Source organism: Dromiciops gliroides, chromosome 5 (assembly GCF_019393635.1).
Source record: "Dromiciops gliroides isolate mDroGli1 chromosome 5, mDroGli1.pri, whole genome shotgun sequence".
NCBI lineage: Eukaryota > Metazoa > Chordata > Mammalia > Microbiotheria > Microbiotheriidae > Dromiciops > Dromiciops gliroides.
Genome location: NC_057865.1, coordinates 52,521,789 through 52,540,900, shown reverse-complemented (window position 1 = coordinate 52,540,900; position 19,112 = coordinate 52,521,789). Strand labels below are relative to the sequence as shown.

General features: G+C 38.3%; 1 protein-coding gene and 1 non-coding gene across 14 annotated transcripts in view; one reads left to right on the top strand and one right to left on the bottom strand.

Moving 5' to 3' along the window:
* Window positions 1–19,112, bottom strand: part of LOC122727963 (phosphatidylcholine translocator ABCB4) — a 114,609-nt gene that overhangs the window by 92,565 nt on the left and 2,932 nt on the right. For 12 of the 13 annotated variants that reach the window (XR_006353220.1, XR_006353221.1, XM_043965908.1 and 9 more), the window contains exon 3: window positions 4,951–5,008. Coding sequence is in view for 11 of the 13 variants with exons in the window: in XM_043965908.1 (XP_043821843.1) it covers window positions 4,951–5,008 (58 nt within the window). In the remaining 2 variants the exon portion in view is untranslated. Of the gene's footprint in view, window positions 1–4,950; window positions 5,009–7,711; window positions 7,731–19,112 lie in introns of those variants that run through there. The other variant, XM_043965913.1, reaches the window with a different exon arrangement.
* LOC122730293 lies at window positions 10,561–10,667 on the top strand. Its single transcript, XR_006353478.1, has one exon. It is a non-coding gene; the product is annotated as a U6 spliceosomal RNA (small nuclear RNA).

The window sequence follows — 19,112 nt, the reverse complement described above, 5'->3', positions numbered from 1 at the left end:
TAAGTGTCTGAGGTGAGATTTGAACTCGGGTCCTCCTGAATCCAGGGCAGGTGCTTTAGCCATTGTGCCACCTAGCTGCTCCCTTCCTTTCCCCTTTCTTTCCCCCACTTCCTTCTGGAGCTCTACCTCCTCTCTTTGTATTTCTCTTTTTAAAAAAATGGGCTGTCTCTTGAACTATGGGGGTTGAAAATGGGGTCAGTGGCATGAATGTGAGGACATCTGGGCTTGTTCAGTGGCCAAGGAAAACTCATTTAAGCTGAGGAAGTTACCCAGCAGTCAGCTAAATTTCTACTATAAGAATTTCTTATACCTTATGTATTATCTATGAATTTTCTCTTCCCTGTAAATCAACTCCTCTTGCATTCAATCTCTTTTTCCTGAGAGGCTGGGGTCGGGGAAGGAAGGTTGCCCCTGTTTGACTTTTTGGAGGTGTTCCAGACTCCAGAGGATTAGAGTACTGCTAAGAATAAGTCCCGGCATCTGACCTTTGAGTAATCAGAATGATGTGCTGAGTGACAGGACATTTTGCCCTGACCTAGATTAGGCCATGTTGCCCACTAAACTCTTCACAACCTGGCTTCTTCCTACCCTTCCAGTCTTCTTCCACTTCCTCCCTCTCCTCACACCCTACAATCCGGCCACACTGGCCTTTTAGCTGTTCCTGGATCCTATGCACAATCTCCAGGTTCTATGCACTGTCTCCCTTGCCTGGAATCCTCTTCCTCCTTTCCTCTGCCCCTGAAATCCCCCTTCCATTGCTTCTGGGGCTCCAGGAATCGGCTGACTTGACTTCCTGTCAACTGCCACTAACAGCTGTTTTAAATTGGTCTCTCTTCTCCCCTTGGTCACTGTTGTACTTAGCTCAGCCTCACAGTTTCCTTCCCTATTCTTCATTCCCTGACACAGGCAAAAAACCCTTCTGAAGTTGGTTTCTTGGCCCACCCTCTTCATTCCCCGCCAAAAGTTAATAAAAAAGGGAACAAAAGCTTCTTAAAAAGCACTATTCTTGACCTCGCCACTTCCACCCCTTCTTTTTTTTTCAACTAAGACTGCAGAAAAAGTTGTATGAGCTACTAATGAGTCCTTTGGGAATATTTGGGGACTGAAGCAAGATTAATCTTCATTTCAGAGTGAAAGCAGACTAAAGGTTGTCTTCAGCATTCTGAAATAGAAGCTGAAATGAGGGTTGGTTCTTTATAATGCATAGCTTTAAGACCTTTGAGGAAAACTAGAAAGGAAGGAAACACCTACTATGTGCCAGGTGCTATGCTAAATGCTTTTAGAAGTATTATCTCATTTGATCTCACAACAATCTTGTGACATAAGTACTATTATTATCCCCACTTTACAGTCGGTGAAACTGAAGTAGACAGGTTAAGTGACTAGCCCAGGGTCACACAGCTAGCAGGTTTCTGAGGCTGAATCTGAACTCAGGTCTTCCTGACTTCAGGTCTAGTGTTCTATTCACTGTACCACCTGGCTGCCTCCAGTCCCACATTTTACCAATGAGATCCACAGGATGGTTAAGTGATTTGCCCAAGACACACAAGTTGTCAATGGCAGACCCATGTCCTCTGCCTCTAATTCTTTTCACTATCACAAAAAAAGTGGCTGTAACAATAATCATAATAATCACCCTACAGATAACTTCTTTACTTAGAGATAAATTCTAAATATAAGCTGATAATGTAGATTCACAGACTACTTCTTCATTTAAATATCACTCTGATAAACCATCAAACTCTATGCACAGACTAGCTTTAAGCATATCCACAGCTCTTGTTTGTCAGTCAAAAGTCAATGTACTAGGGGGCAGCTGGGTGGTGCAGTGGATAAAGCACTAGCCCTGGATTCAGGAGGACCTGAGTTCAAATCCCACCTCAGACACTTGACACTTACTAGCTGTGTGGCCCTGGGCAAGTCACTTAACTCTCATTGCCCCACAAAAAAAAAAGGAAAAACAGGTCATTAAGTATTGAGGGTAGGTACTTCTTGCCTTCAAAAAGCTCCCCCTCTAAATGGAGACCACATGTAAACAACTAGTTGCATACAAGACCTGTTCAATATAGATGGAAGGTAATCTTGTAGCAAAGGCACTAATATCAAGGGAGACTGGTCAAAACCTTTTGCAGATGAGGGAATTTGAACTGTCTTATTTAATTAGTTTTTTCTTCTAGTTCTATCCAAGTCAACAAACATTTGTTAACTGCATACTATGTGCAAGGCACATGGCTAGTGGCTGAGGATGTGTAACTTAATGAGTGCTGGACTTGCAGGCAGGAAGACTTTAGTTCAAATCTAGTCTTAGATACTTTCTAGCTATGTGACCCTGGGCAAGTCACTTAACCGCTGTCTGCCTCAGTTTTCTCATTTGTAAAATGGGAATAATAATAGCACCTACCTCATAGGGTTTCTGTGAAGATAAAATGAGATGATATTTGTAGAGCGCTTTGCAAGCCTTAAAGTGGCATATACATTCTAGCTTTTATTGTTGTTGTTATTAATTAGTACAGTCCATATCCCCAAAAAGCTTAAATTCTATTAGTGAAAAACATTCTTTCCACAGAAAAGTAAAATACAAAGGAGATACTCAGATACAACTTGGAGTCCATGAACTTTTTTTTTTTGGTGAGGCAATTGGGGTTAAGTGACATGCCTAGGGTCACATAGCTAGTAAGTGTCAAGTGTCTGAGGTTGGATTTGAACTCAGGTCCTCCTGACTCCAGGGCCAGTACTCTATCCACTGCATCACCAAGCTGCCCCAGTCCATGAACTTTAAAAAAATATTTCGGTAACAGTTTCAATATGTGTTTCATTTGCAAACTATATATTTTATTTTATGCATTTAAAAACATTACTCTGAGGAGAGGTTAAAAAAAAGGTTAAGAACCCTTTGTTAACTCCCCTGGTAGGATGTAATCTTCCTGAGGGCAGTGGCTGTGTCACTTTGTATTCTCAGCATCTACCATAGTACCTGGCACACAGTCAATATGCTTGGCCACAGTGAATGTTTAATAAATCCTTCTTGATTCATTGGTTGCCACTGGTCATAATGACCAAGTGAGATTAGGGAGGAAGCTATACAAAAATGATCACTGAAATGACTGAAAAAAAAATTTCTATTGCTTCTATCATCTTAGGCTAGATGAACCAAGTAGACTGGGAATGGTTTGAAAACTACACTCCCTTTTGTGTTACAGTCCACCAGAGGTTCTGATAATTTCCTAGACAACATCCCTAATTAATGACTGCTCTTCACCCAAGCCAGATCCAGCACAGCAGTCACTGATTTTCCTGTATATTGATATCTGAATGGGAAGGTCCTGATGAGTTATATCTATTTTTGTTTTAGTAACTCCAAAACTGTGGGCAGCTAGATGGTGCAATGGATAGAGTGGCAGGCTTCCAGTCAGGAAGACATCATCCTGAGTTGAAATCTGGCCTCAGACACTTACTAGCTTAGTGACCCTAGCCAAGTCACTTAACCCTATTTGCCTTAGTTTCCTCATCTGTAAAATGAGCTTTAGATGGAAATGGCAAGAGGCTCTAACCCCCGCAATCCATCCTCCACCCAACTGCCAAATTTATCTTCCTAAAGCATAGACCCGACTGTGTCACCCATCCCCCTATTCAATCAACTCCAGGGGCTCCCTATATCCCCCAGGATCAAATAGAAAAAAAAAAACTGTTTGAGATTCTGGCTTCCTCCTACCCTTCTAGTCTTCTTATATCTGTGCACACTCTTCAACCCTCCATCTCCCAGCTGCAGGTATTCTCACAGGCTGTCCCCCTTGCCTGGAATTCTCATTCTCTGTATCTCTGGCTCCTGGTTTCCCTGAAGTCTTTCAAGTTCCAGCTAAAATCCCACCTTCTACTAGAAATCTTTCCTAACCCCCTTCATGCTAGTGCCTTCCTTCTGTAGATTATTTCCAATTTTTCCTGTCTCTATTTTGTTTGTACATAACTGGCTTGGATGTGGTCTCCCCCATTAGACTGTGAGCAGGGATTATCTTTTGCCTTTCTTTGTAGCTTCAGCACTTAGCACAGTGCTAGACACATAATAGGTGTTTAATAAATATTTACTTATTGACCATAACTTGAAACAAACCAAACACCTAATATCTGTGAAGAACAAAATTTTCAGGCATTAAACATAAGTGCATGCATAAAAAATAATATTTAAACAGTATCAGCATTTGCCCCCTTTCCTCTCTTACTTCACTGTGTTGGGCCATAAACAGATGCCTGCCTTGCTTACTGCTAGAACCAGCCATAGCTAATGCCTTAGCCCTGGTTATCACCTATGCCTGAAGTATGTTCTCTGCCTTTTGAATTCATACTCATCCTTTAAAGTCCAGCTCAGATGCTGCTTCCTCCAGGAAAGTTTGCCTACTCCATCAAGTTGACTCCTTAGACTTGACTCGCTACACTCGCTTTTGCCCCTCTCTAATTCACTCAATGCTGGGTACTATAATTGTCCATGTCACTGCATTTTTCCTTCACTAGAGGGTTGGACTAGAATTCTCTAAGATCTCTGCCAAGCTTGAAATCTTATGCCAGGGCCTTCAAGGATCATAGGGATTTTAGAAGTTTTAGAGACCTCAGAGGTTCTAATTCAACCAGGATATTATGGTCTAGTAAAGGGGCAAAAACCTTTCATCTCCTGAAGTGTCTAACAGAGAGCTTTGAACACAGCGAGTACTTTAAAATATTTTCTATGGCTCACTTAAACTCTGTCTGCCTCAGTTTCCTGAAATGTAAAATAAAGATCATACCAGTACTTAACCCCCAGGGTTGTTGTGAGGGTTAAAGGAGATAATCTCTGTAAAGTGCTTCATGTGGTTCCTGACACATACTAGGCACTTTACCAAATGTTTGTTCCTTTCCCCTTCCTTAGTATCAGTTTTGTATTGGGAAGATAGAATCACACACACACAGTCCATAACTTACCAATGTTAATGGGCTGATCATTTTAGTTTTCTTCATTTTTTTCCTGTCTTGTTGGTTACTGAAAAAAATTATAAATGTACTATCAATATTTTGTATATGTCATGAGATAAACCCAACCAATTAACAGTTATTAAGCACCAATTATGAATATTTTCAGTATTGTGATTAGTCATAATAATAAGGGCATAAAATGTTTGGGGGACATATTTATGATTTCTTTTCTTTTTTTGTGCGGCAATGAGGGTTAATTGACTTGCCCAAGTGTCAAGTGTCTGAGGTCAGATTTGAACTCAGGTCCTCTGGAATTCAGGGCCGGTACTTTATTCACTATCACCTAGCTGCCCTTATGATTTCTTCATAGTCTTTGAGAGATACCTGGGGCACTAAGAGTTTGTGACTTGCTCATTCATAGTCACAGAAGGAATTTATTTCAGAGATGAAATTTGAACTGAAGTTGTTCTGACTCCAGGACCAGCTCTCTTTTTTTTCCTTCAATTAACAAAAAATGTTTTCTTTTCCTCCCACTACCTACTATTGATCATATAAAATCAAGGATTTTAATTACATTAAAGAGAATTCTCAGGTCTTTCAAAGTTGATTTTCTTTACAATGTTGTTGTCCTTGTCATAAATTGTTCTCCTGGTTCTGCTAATCTCACTCTGTATCAGTTCAATAAGTTTTCCCTGATTTCTAAGAAATTGTCTTCTTCACCATTTCTTACAATGCAATAGTATTCTATTGCATTCATATGCCATGTTTTTTTCAGCCATTCCTCAATTGATGGGTACCCCTTTGCTTTCTAGTATTTTGCCACCACAAAAAGAACTGCTATAAATATTTTTGTGTGTATAGGATCCCTTCATTTTTATCACTCTGGTGAATAAGCCTAGCAGTACACTGTTAGGTCAAAGAGTTGTTGTTCATCCTTCATTTTCAGAGGACAATTATTTCAATTATGACATAGGGTGATGACTTGAATGTGAATTGGACATAAGGGGGCAGAGTTGCAAAAAGTCCTCATTCTCTTTTCTAGAGTCATCAAAGTCCAATGGCAAGACGAAAGTCAGGATGACTGGTCATGGCTGTTGGAACAAATTGTTCTTATCTGCCCATTCCATTGAGGGAAGTCAGGGATGTCTAGGTCAAAGAGTATGTATGCATAGTTTAGTGACTTTTGTGCCACAGTTCCAAATTGATTTCCATGATATACCAGTCCTCTATCTACTATATTACCTCTTTCTATCACTATCTACATAAATATCTAATATCTATGAAAAATGAAAATTTTCCATAGTTATTGTCTCTTCAGGTGAATGATAGACCACTGAATAGCTAGTTGATACCCAAAAGGGACATGGACAAGCATCTCCAGATAGAGGATTTAGAAAATCCAAACCTTTTTTGGTCTGGATCTGTTATTTCATTGACATACAGAACTCTCACTAAAGAATCTCCCTCTATTAATACAGAGTAGCCTCTGTATCGCAACTTATAGGCTTAGAGAATTGTCAGGGACATTGAGGACATTGGGTGTCTTGGTCAGGGTCAAACAGAAAGATCTCTTTGCCACCATAGTGCATCCAAACCCCCCATGAAAATGTTCTTAGAATTATATATAAGAATCTATCATGATCAGCAGTTTTAAAACCTGTGGTTTTCAATACGAATGGTCTCATAACAAAGATACACAGAGAGTGCTATAGGTAGCCAGGCCCTTAGTCCCACAAAGCATGGGTACTCAACTTTCTAACATTAACATCTTGTCACTGGATCCTTAATTAATGACTGCTCTTCACCCAACCCAGATCCAGCACAGCAGTCACCGATTTTCCTGTATATTGATATTTGAAAGGTAAGGTCCCAATGAGTTACATTTATTATTGATATAGTAATTCCAAAACTGTGGGCAGCTAGATAGTGCATTGGATAGAGTAGCAGGCTTCCAGGCAGGAAGGCTCATCATCCTGAGTTCAAATCTGGCCTCAGATACTTACTCACTGAGTGACCCTAGCCAAGTCATTTAACCCTGCTTGCCTTAGTTTCCTCATCTGTAAAATGAGCTTTAGATGGAAATGGCAAGCCACTCCAGTATCTTTGCCAAGAATACCCCAAATAGGGTCACGAAGAGTTGGACACAAGTAAAATGACTAAACAAGAAACTCCCAAACCTAATGGTATCCCTTCAAAACAGCATTTTCTTGAAATTGGAAAAGGATGGTATCATTAACATGAATGGAGATTGAAAATAATTGGGGGGGCAGCTAGGTGGTGCAGTGGATAGAGCACCAGCTCTGGATTCAGGAGTACCTGAGTTCAAATCTAGCCTTAGACACTTAACACTTACTAGCTGTGTGACCCTGGGCAAGTCACTTAACCCCAATTGCCTCACCAAAAAAAAAAGAAAGAAAGAAAGAAAGAAAGAAAGAAAGAAAGAAAGAAAATAATTGGAAAATACCTTATATTTTTAAATTTTAAAAAAATCCATTGTACATTAAAAGAGCCAACCTATATTTGGGGAGAGATTATAGTTATGCACAGAGATGAATAAATACAAGGCAAATTGAGGAGGGGGAATGTACTAACAAGCAAAGGGTTCAGGGAAAGCCTCTCTCAGGAGGTAACTATGGAGCTGACCCAAGATAAATTAGTAATACATGGCAAGATATGATTTAAGTGCCAAATAAGCCTCACAAGCAATAAATACAACGTAGGCAAGGGTAGTCAGAGCAACTTTAGGTGAGGGAAGTCAATTGTTACAAACCTTTTATTTTAGTTATCATCAGGCTATTAAGTTGACCAGTAGTTTCTCTGTTGATTTTAATAAGTTACAATTAGTAAATGTGCTAAGGTAGAAAGTACTGGCCAGAGACTTGCTGCCTTTATTCATCTCCAGATCAGATTTCCCTAAATTCCTGGAAAGAAAAGAGCTTTGTGGTTCAACTGGGTTTGAATTTTGTAGCTCATCTAATCAAGGTTAAACAAAGCTACCCAAAAGACAGTGTCACTTCCCATGAATATGATGAATTTTCATATAGAAACAAACCAGGACAATGTTGTGGCTCTTGAAATAAAGACCAGGGAAGTAACTAGACAATACTAGATTTGGAGTTAAACACCTGAATTCCCTTCCCTCTTCTGCTACTTACTAATTGTATTATCCTGTCCAAGACATTTAACATCTATGTGCCTTAGGTTTTTCATTTGTCAAAAGTAAATGGAGTTGATTTTGGAGAGCAATTTGGAACTGTGCCCAAAGGGCTATAAAACTGTATATCCTTTGATCCAACAATACCACTACTAGGTCTATATTCTAAAGAGATAAAAAAGGAAAAGGATTTACATGTATACAAATATTTATCACAGATCTTTTTGTGGTGGCAAAGACTTGGAAAATGAGGGGATGCCTATCCATTGGGGAATATCTGAACAAGTTGTGGTGTATGTGATGGAATACTATTGTGCTCTAAGAAATGATGTTCAGGGTGGTTTCAAAAACACCTGCTAAGACATATATGAACTGATGCAAAGTGAAGTGAGTAGAACCAGGAAGACATTGTACATAGTAATATTGTACAATGGTCAGTTGTGAATGACTTTGCTATTCTCAGCAATACAATGATCCAAGACAATTCTGAGGGATTTAGGATGAAAAATGCTATCCATCCCCATAGAAAGAACCGATGGAGTCTGAATACAGATTGAAGCATACTATTTTCACTTTATTTTTGTCTGTGTTTTCTTTCACAACATGGCTTATAGGGAAATATGTTTTGCATGACTGCACATGTTATAATCTATATCACTTTGCTTGTCTTCTCAGGATGGGGAGAAGAGAGGGAGAGAGAGAACTCAAGCATTTTGGAATTTTTTTTTCAGGGCAATGAGGATTAAGTGACTTGCCCAGGGTCACACAGCTAGCAAGTGTCAAGTGTCTGAGGCCGAATTTGAACTCAGTTCCTCCTTAATCCAGGGCCAGTGCTTCATCCACTGCACCACCTAGCTGCTCTGGAATTTAATTTTTTAAAAAAATTAATGTTAAAATTGTTTTTACATGTAGTCGGGAAAAAGATAAAATATTTTTTAAATTTTAAAAATTAAAAAATAAATAAATTGGGTTGGAGAAGAAAATATTTTCTAAGGTCCTGTCCAGTGACAAAGTTAAAACTATAAACTAATTTCCCAATTAACCAAATTCCTGACCAATCTAGCTGATCCCTTTTTAATATCAAACATTATTGTAGTCATAGCATGGATAATACAACCCAATAACCTCAAAATGAAGGTTCTCCTCCTGGAGGCTTCAGTCAAGGAAAAACCTAGAGGAGGTGTGTGTGTGTGTGTGTGTGTGTGTGTGTGTGTGTGTGTGTGTGTGTGAGAGAGAGAGAGAGAGAGAGAGAGAGAGAGAGAGAGAGAGAGAGAGAGAGAGAGAGAGAGAGAGAGAGTAATTGGAAGTCAATGCCATATCCTGTGCAGTATGGTACTCCATATAATTTTTTGGCAATGCTTGAGATGTCTGCAGTCCTATTCAAGAGGTTTTTTTGGGGGGGGAGTGGGATGTTTTGGGGGCTGTTGTCACATTAAAAATTCTGACCCCTTTCATATTTAATCTGGTCATCACCATCTATGACCACATAGGCAGAAGGTGCAGGTGCATAAAAAGATCTTTTTTTATTATCAAGGTGAAGGAAGGAGAACTGGTCTAGGTTACAGAGGATTTAGAAGCAAAACATCAGCTAAACTCAGTCTGACTGTAGTTTCTTCTTACAGATAGAAACCATCATTCATAGAGTTATCCAGTCTACCTTACTCAGGTTTCCAAAAAAAAAATAAAATAATCTGCAAAAGCATGAGTCACCTTCACCAGGTACTGACTGTTTTTATTGCTTTTAAAAATTTACTCTCTGTTCCCAGCTATTTTACCTGGTCTTTGAAGTATATTAATCATTTCTTTCAGAGGCCCAAGTGAGTGGGACCTACTTAGTTTTAAATCAGCTCTGCCGACCTTGGAATAACCTTTCCTGCATTCTTCAAGTTCTCTTGATTCCCGGGTTTCTCAATAAAACAACTAGATAGTCAAGTCTTTGAATGCCAGGTTTAGGCTGCTTTTCATCTTTGTATCTCCATTGCCCAGGTGCACAAGGAAAACTAATTGAATTAAATACACTCTCTGATCCATCATGGTACTGTACATTGAAACTCTACTTCGGGCTTTCTCTAAACATCTTCCCCTATCTAATTTCTACCAGTTTGATCCTCTTCACTCTTTCCTTTTCCTAAATTCAGGTTTTTTTTTTTTTTTAAAGGAAGGGTTCTATTTAATAGGAGGGCCAGATTATAAGAATGCCTCAAAGGACCAAGCAAGATATCCATTAGTACAGTGCATTTACACATATTAGAGATAATGAGATGAAAATTTAGGAAAATTGCAATGAGGCAGCTAGGTAGCACAGTAGATAGAACACAGGACCTGGAGTCAGAAAGACCTGAGTTCAAATTTGGCCTCAGACACCTACTAGCTGTGTGACCCTGGGCAAGTCATTTATCCCTCATTGCCTGAGTTTCATCATCTATAAAATGAGCTGGAGAAGGATAGCAAATCACTCTAATATTGTGCTCGCTTCAGCAGCACATATACTAAAATTGGAACGATACAGAGAAGATTAGCATGGCTCTTGCGCAAGGATGACACGCAAATTCGTGAAGCATTCCATATTTTAAAAAAAAATCACTCTAGTATCTTTGCCAAGAAAACCCCAAATAGGGTCACAAAGAGTCCTACATGACTGAAATGACTGAATAACAACCACCACCGCAAATTATAATACCTCATTGTAATCAATGGAATTACCATTGGACTGTATGGTGAATTTGCCATTATTGGCCTGTATGATTTGTCCTTGCTAAACTTCAAATGGCAGGCAGGTTTAACTTCTTCAGCTACCCAATATGGGCTCCCAGGCTCCTTCTCTCCCTGCCAAATCAGCGTGTGCTTAGTGAACTAGCTTAAGTGCAACATAATTAGAAAGGCAAAGGTTCACAAAAAAAAAAAGAAAGGCAAAGGTGCTACAATTTTTCATTTAGATGCCAATAAGAATTAAAAAAAAATTTCCAGTTACTTTGGAAGGTTCTCATCTATTTATGTCGAGTTGGCTACTCCTTCAGTTTTATGCTTATGCCTTATTTTGTTTATTTCAATATTCTATTATTTTTTTAAAAAAATTTTTGTGGGTCAATGAGGGTTAAGTGACTTGGCCAGGGTCACACAGCTAATAAATGTCAAGTGTCTGAGGCCAGATTTGAACTCAGGTGCTCCTGAATCCAAGGTAGGTGCTTTAACCACTGTGCCACCTAGCTGTCCCCAATATTTTATTATTTTAATGAAGACTTAAAAATAAGCAGTCATACAGGTGAATACACAGCTGAAATACTGTCCTTGGATGGCAGCCACTGCTTTCCCCATGCCTTCTGGAACAAAACACTATTAATTGTCATTTCCACATATCTATCTTAATTGGTTCACTCATGATCAACAGTCTTTATCATATGCAAATATTAACTCATCCTTTAGTAGATTCATGACCTCATCAGTATGATGACACATTGCCCTGGTGGAGATAGCAGCATCTCCGGGTCTTTTCATCCTCTGTGATTCTTCTTCATGTCACAGTGCTATAGCTTTTCAGCTAGAAGGCACTTCAGAGACCTGACTTTACAAATAAGGAAACTGAGGCCCTGCAAATTGATTTGTTCAAGGTCACACAGGTCTTTCCATAAAATCCTCCCTGGAGAATTTTTCTATTACATTGGAAACGTTTTTAAAAATCAATTTTCTTTGTTTAAATATAGCTCGTTTTTTTAAAAGCATATATTAAATATAATATGGTAGTACCCATACTGCCCTGCTGTCTGTGCCCTTTCTGAACTTCCTCCTATGTAGTTTCGTATTTTCTTGGTTCTGCTTTTTTCTTTTTATGTTAGCACAATATATTAAATCAGCATATAATCCTAAATTTAGGCCAAATGCTAACCCCAATCATTGCATAACTTAAAGGTCATAAGAATATAGATTTAGAGATCAGCAAATAAACCCCCCACATTTTACAGATGAGGAAACTGAGGCAAACAGAGGTTAAGTGACTTTTCTAGGGTCACACAGACAGTAAATGTCTGAGGCAGAATTTGAACCTAGGTCTTCCATTCTCTAAATCCAGCACCCTATGCATCACACCATGCTGTCTGCCCTTAAGGATGAGGATTTTCCCTAAACAGAAAGCACACACTGGTTGTTGTCTGTTTGCAGACATTCATTCAACTGCTCCAAAGTATCCACATATGTTTTTACTGTCTGGAGGCTTCATTAATTGTCTGTCTGTAGCAACAGTTCTATTGTTAAGATTTTTAGGTTGGAAAATAATCCATTCATCTGATGAAACAAAGGTAAAGTATGTGGGCTGGAGGGTTCATTGTCAAAGGTTAAATTGTCAGTATGAGACTGTGGTCCTGACTGGCTGAAATTTCCTTGTTACCAACTTGGGGAAGATAGATTGTAACACATTCTATAACGTGTGCTATAATGTTATCATTGATGGCTGAGCCTCAACGAGCAGGGTCAAATACCTTTTTGTATCGACTTTACAGATAAGGAAACTGATGCCCTGACGGGTGACTTGTTCAAGGTCACACGGGTCTTTCCATAAATCCTCCCTAGAGGATTTCCCCAATAAATTGGAAATGTTCATCTAGGGATTTTGGCGGGTTTGGGGGGTTTTTTGGTGAGGCAATTGGGGTTAAGTGACTTGCCTAGGGTCACGCAGCTAGTAAGTGTTAAGTGTCTGAGGCCGGATTTGAACTCAGGTCCTCCTGACTCCAGGGCCGGTGCTCTATCCACTGTGCGACCTAGCTGCCCCTAATCCAGTTTTAAAGTATAGCTTGGTAACTGTTTTGACATCAGAACTCAGGTGGCTTCCAAGTCTACATGTACGATTCAGGAAATTGCAAAGCATTTTAGCTATGAAACAAGAATCTGCCCAATAACCTATTAAGGAAATAGTAGAAAATAATGGATACTCTGTGCTTTCGAAAATGGGGAATAATTAAATTTACATGTATTTTCAAAAATAAAATCACAACTGAAACAAGTTTAATAAAATTTGGTATTTTGGGGCAGCTAGGTGGCACAGTGGACAAAGGACCGGCCCTGGATTCAGGAGGACCTGAGTTCAAATTTACCTTCAGACACTTGACACTTACTAGCTGTGTGACCCTGGGCAAGTCACTTAACCCTCATTGCCCCAGCCCCCCCCCCCCAAAAAGAATAAAATTTGGTATTTTGAAAAGTCCTTTGTATCTTTTTTAATGCTGGAAGACAAAACAATGCCTGTTTTCTAGTTCTACTCTGGCTTTTAATAATAATAAAAATAATTCATGCAGGACAGCTAGGTGGCACAATGGATAGAGTGCTGGGCCTGGAGTCAGGAAGACCTCAGTTCAAATTTGAACTCAGACACTAGCTATGTGACCCTGGGCAAGTCACGTAACTCTATATGACTCAGTTTCCTCTTCTGTCAATGAGCTGGAGAAGGAAATGGAAGACCATTCTAGTATTTTTGCCAATTACAACAACAACAAAAAATATAAAATGGGGGAGTGATTTTTAACAATTTGAGCTCATTGGACTACAGAAGAGACCAAAATTACATCGCAGATTCCTCATCAGCAGAAGGTTCTACTCAGCCTTCTTCCCAATTCTTGTCTTTTTCAGAAGAGTTATTACCAAGGATCTTACCAAAGGATGAGGCCAGACTTTTTCTTTCTATTTTTTCCTCTCTCCCACTCCCATTCTCAAAATTTTAGGAGGAAGATGAGGAGAGGAAGGAGGGGGAAGAAGAGGAGGAGTAGGAGAAAGGGGAAGGGGGAATGCAGCAGGTACTTGAGGTATGTCACATTTAACTACTTGAAGAACTGGTTTCCCTTTGCTCCAGCCAAATGTCTCCAGTCCCACAGAAAGTGTTTGTTATATAGACCAAATTCATTCCCTGCTACTTGGTGTGGGGAGCAAACCGCTCCAGCGTCCCTGCCAAGAAAACCCCATAAACAGAGTCATGAAGAATCAGGCATAACTAAACAACTTAACAACAAAAACCTCCAACCACAAAGATAATTGAGTTGAGGAAAGAGTATCCAGTGTAACAAAACAAAACAGGTTAACATTTGATCAATTCCTAAGACTGGGGAAAGGAAGCATCATTTAATTTTTTAAAAAAATACTGTTATGTAAACTGGGTTTTTAGATATATACAATATACTTTCTTTCCTTTATTTTTTATTTTTTGGACCTGTAATTTCACTGGTATAGGCCAGAGGTGTCAAACATTAGACCTACAGGTTACATGTGATCCAAAACACTCCAGAAGGTGGACCAAACTAAATAAAAATGTTAATACCTGATTTTAATGTGTTGCTGTTTTAATATATACATGTATGTATATATACATGGGTGTATATACACACATCTGTGTGTGTATATATACTTGTATGTGTATATATATATATATATATATATATATATATATATATATATATATACACACACACATACGTATGTGTGTGTGTGTGTGTGTGTGTGTGTGTGGTTTTCTAAGTCAATATGTGGCCAACCGAGATTCTTATGTATGGTTTAGTGGCTACCATTTCTATTTGAAGTTTGATACCACAAAGAACTCCCCTTACTAATGTAGATGAGCATCTGCTTTGCAATTTATAGTCTTAGAGAGTTGGCTGGAAACTGGAAGCCAACTCTGGAGGTTGTGACCTGGTTGGTGTCACACAGCTGGGATGTGTCAAAAACAGGGCTAGAAATCAGGTCATTTTAATTCCAAAGTAGGCCCTCTGGTGACCATGCCATGCTGTTTCTCTTTATGCCCCATACTCTATAATCAATCTTACTGGACCAATTATCTAAATATTTTAAAAATTATTCAAAACAGAGGAAAAGTAATATTTGTTTCAACTATGGGAAGGAAGTACATTTTTATTAAATAAAGAGAAGATATTTTTGTAGGGTAAATTGATGGGCTTGATTAGAGTTTGTTTTTATTTTCTTTACCATCCTTATCTTTCCCCTACTTTATTTTTTTCCTTCTTAATATTTCATTTTTTCCCAATTACTAGTAAAGATAGTTTTCAACATTCAGAATTTGAGTTCCAAACCTTTCTCCCTCCTTCCCTTACTCCCCCCATCCCAAGACAGAAAGCAATCTGATATAAGGTATATATGTACAATCATGTTAAACATATTTCTACATTAGTCATGCTATTAAAGAAAAATCAGAACAAAAGGGAAAAACCACAGGAAAGAAAAAAAATAACAAAAGTGAAAATAGTGTGCTTCCATCTGCATTCAGACTCCATAGTTCTTTTTCTGGTTGTGGAGAGCATTTTTCTATCGGGAGTCTTTTGGAATTCTCATGGATCATTGTATTGCTAAGAAGAGTTACTGAGTCTATTACCATTGATCATTGCACAATGTTGTGGACAATGTTCTGCTCATTTCACTCAGCATCGGTTCATGTAAGTCTTTTCAGGTTTTTCTGAAATCTGCCTACTCATCATTTCTTATAGCACAATAGTATTCTTTTACATTCATATGCCACAACTTGTTCAGCCATTCCCCAATTGATGAGCACCACCTCAATTTCCAATTCTTTGCCACCATAAAAAAGCTGCTATAAATGTTTTTGTACAGTTGGGTCCTTCTTCCTTTTTATGATATCTTTGGGATATAGACCTAGCAGTGGTATTATTGGGTCAAAGGGTATGCACAGTTTTTATAGGCCTTTGGGCATGATTCCAAATTGTTCTTCAGAATGGTTGGATCAGTTCACAACTCTACCAACAATGCATCAGTGTTCCAATTTTCCCACATCTCCAACATTTATAATTTTCCTTTTTTGTCATATTAGTCAATCTGATAGGTGTGAGGTGGTACCTCAGAGTCATTTTAATTTGCATTTCTCTAAACAACAGTGATTTAGAACATTTTTTTCATCCGACTATAGAAAGCTTTAATTTCTTTAGGTGAAAACTGCCTGTTCACATCCTTTGACCATTTCTCATTTGGGGAATGACTTGTATTCTTATAAATTTGATTCAGCTCTCTATATATTTGAGAAATGAGGCCTTTATCAGAAATACTGGCTATAAAAATTGTTTCCCAGCTTTCTACTTTCCTTCTAATCTTGGTTGTATTGGTTTTGCTTGTGCAAACCCTTTTTAATTTAATGTAATCAGAATGATCCATTTTGCATTTCATAATGTTCCCTATCTCTTGTCTGATCATAAATTCTTCCCCTCTCCATAGATCTGACATGTAAACTATTCTAATTTGCCTATGGTATCACCCTTTATGTATAAACCATGTACACAGTTTGACCTGGTTTTGGCATATGGTGTAAGATGTTGGTCTAAGCCTACTTTCTGTCACACTATTTTCCAGTTTTTCCAGCAGTACAAAAAGGAGTTTATGGAAAAAGTCTCTAAAACAATTTTAATTGAGAAAATTTTTCAATAAGTCTATCAGATAAAAATCTGATACACAGAATGTATAAGGAACAGATGTATATCTGTAAGAATAAAACATGTTTCCCACTGAAGAAATAGTCAAAGTACATTAAAGGTTATTTGTTTAGGAGGAAATACAAATTACTAAGAGCTATCTGAAAAGATGTCCAGATTTCTTACTAAAGAAATGCAAATCAATAAAACCTTAATATAGGCTCTTATACTCACTAAATTGTCAAAAAAAATAGCAAAAAATATATCTGGCTTAATAAATGATTGCTAATTGATTGCTTGATTTAGCCTAAAGATCATGAAGTTGTCCTATCTATCTAAAAATATTAATAGCCAAATTCTTTGTAATAGGAAAAATCAGAAATAATTTATATGCTCAATGACTGGAAAATTGCTATATAAATTATAGTATATTAATTTAATGTAAATGATAAATATTTATGCCATGTTATACAAGAAAATATGGAAAGACTTATATGAAGTGATTCAAAGAAAGATAAGCAGAACCAGAATAGTATAAACATTGGCTACAATTATATTTTAAATATAAAGAGAAAAAACAAAGGCAACAACTGACAGAGGGCAGAGGGTAAATAAATATTTTGTATTAATCTGCTTGGTTCCCTTTTATGGAAATGTACAGTATAATACGGCTAGGGTTTTAAATATTCTCTGAAGATGCTATTTTGCATGTTTATGTTTTATCATTGTTAGTGTAAAATAAATTTTTAATGACAGCTCTGCTCTATGATATACTACAGAATTCTGTTAAAACAACTCTGCTCACCTCTCCACTTAAAGAATCATTTTTTACACAAATGACAGCTTCCATTGTCAGTTTTTCCTTGCCCTTGCATGCAAATCCCTGCATTAATGGCTCCCCCATGGGACCTGGAGGTTACTGAGGTTTACCTGCACCAAACTCTACAAGCAGCCTGAGCAGAATTCGAATTTGTAGTCAGCTAAGGTACTCACTAGCTCTTTGAGTTGGGGGAACAGGACTATCTATCCCCACATAACCCTTTCTGGTTGGTGGGGTTGGTGATCCATTTTCTCCATCACTCAAGAGACAAGCCTCAAGAGGAGTACCCCTCTTGCTTCTCATTCACCTAGAATCACCTCAGCCTAATCCTCCTCTGACTCCAATAATCATGACAGCTAAGAGAGATGAATGGCCCAAGAGATCTTAGAATTGTGGCAGTTATAGGTCTATGCCCACTAACCTAGAAGACTGGCAGGGCTACAGAGCTAAGAAGAGTAAATGGAAGTCAACCTTCAAGAGCATGCTCTGGACTTGGTAGTGGTCTTCCAGCAAGCTACCTTACCAAGGAACAGTATCTAACTAAAGAAGGGCACTCCAGTGGGATGAACTGTGTCCAGTCCCATACCAATACTTATGTAAAGAATCACGGGGCAAGCCAAATTTGCTGTGATGAGAAAGAGTGGAGCCAGGCATGGGGTGTGATGAGAACATGGCCATCATAAAAGAAGAACATCTTGGATGAGAGATTTTTCATCATTAATACTTAACAAGCAGAGGTTCTTAATCTGAGGTCTTTGGATTTATTTCAGAAAAAAAATTGATGACTAATTTCAACATAATTGGTTTCCTTTGTAACCCTATGTTTTATTTTATTCAGAACAAAACCATTTTTCTGAGGCGTCTAGAGGCTTCTGATGAAGCCATAGAGGTCCATGACAACAATAAAGGTTAAGTACATATACCTTATGATCACAATTTACACTTAGCCTTCTATATATACTTCCTTCCTTGAGGTAAGTAGGAAACCTTAATCTCTGCAAGAGAAAAGTGTCTCTGTTCTGCATCCTTATTACATAGCACCGTTATTCATGATCAGAACCATGGTAGGAACTCATAAAATGTCCAACCACTTCAATCTATGAATTCTGTGTCACTGAAAATGTTACAGTTACTGACTCATGATTAGTCCATCTGTTATTTTTCTTTACTTCCAAATTAACACTGTTGATTTTAACGATGAATATGATATGAGAATGTTGAGGAATTCCTGGTACAGGAACTTCCTCCTCCAATGCAAATTACATCCAGTCTGCAATTTTGTGGATAAGAGCTAGGGAGTAATGTTAAGTACAATGAGTTTGTGACTTGTCCAAGGTCAGAAAGCTTGTGGGAGGAAGGTTTTAGAGGCAGTTATTTCTGACTTCCACCCAAGAACTTTATGTACTGGACACTGCTGCCTCTCACTTTTTTTTAGAAGACAATACTTCTGATTTCAACGATGTACATAACTTCTTCTACCAATTTAGATCAGCATCAGCCCTAAATCTTATACTTTTAGAACATAAGTTCTTGACATTGGGCCAACAGGCCCCCGAGTAGATTTTAGGAGGTCTGTGAACTTGGGTGGGAATTTTCCTAACCTTTAACTGAAAGTTAGCATTTCCTTAATTATTTAAAAACATTATTCTGGAAAGGGGTCCACAGTCTTCTCCAGACTACTAAAGGGGTCCATGACACAGAAAGGGTTAAGAACCCTTGCCTTAGACAGTTACCTGGGGTTGGGGGCGGGGAGGAGGTTAAATGATTTGCCCAAGGTCACAAAGCTAGT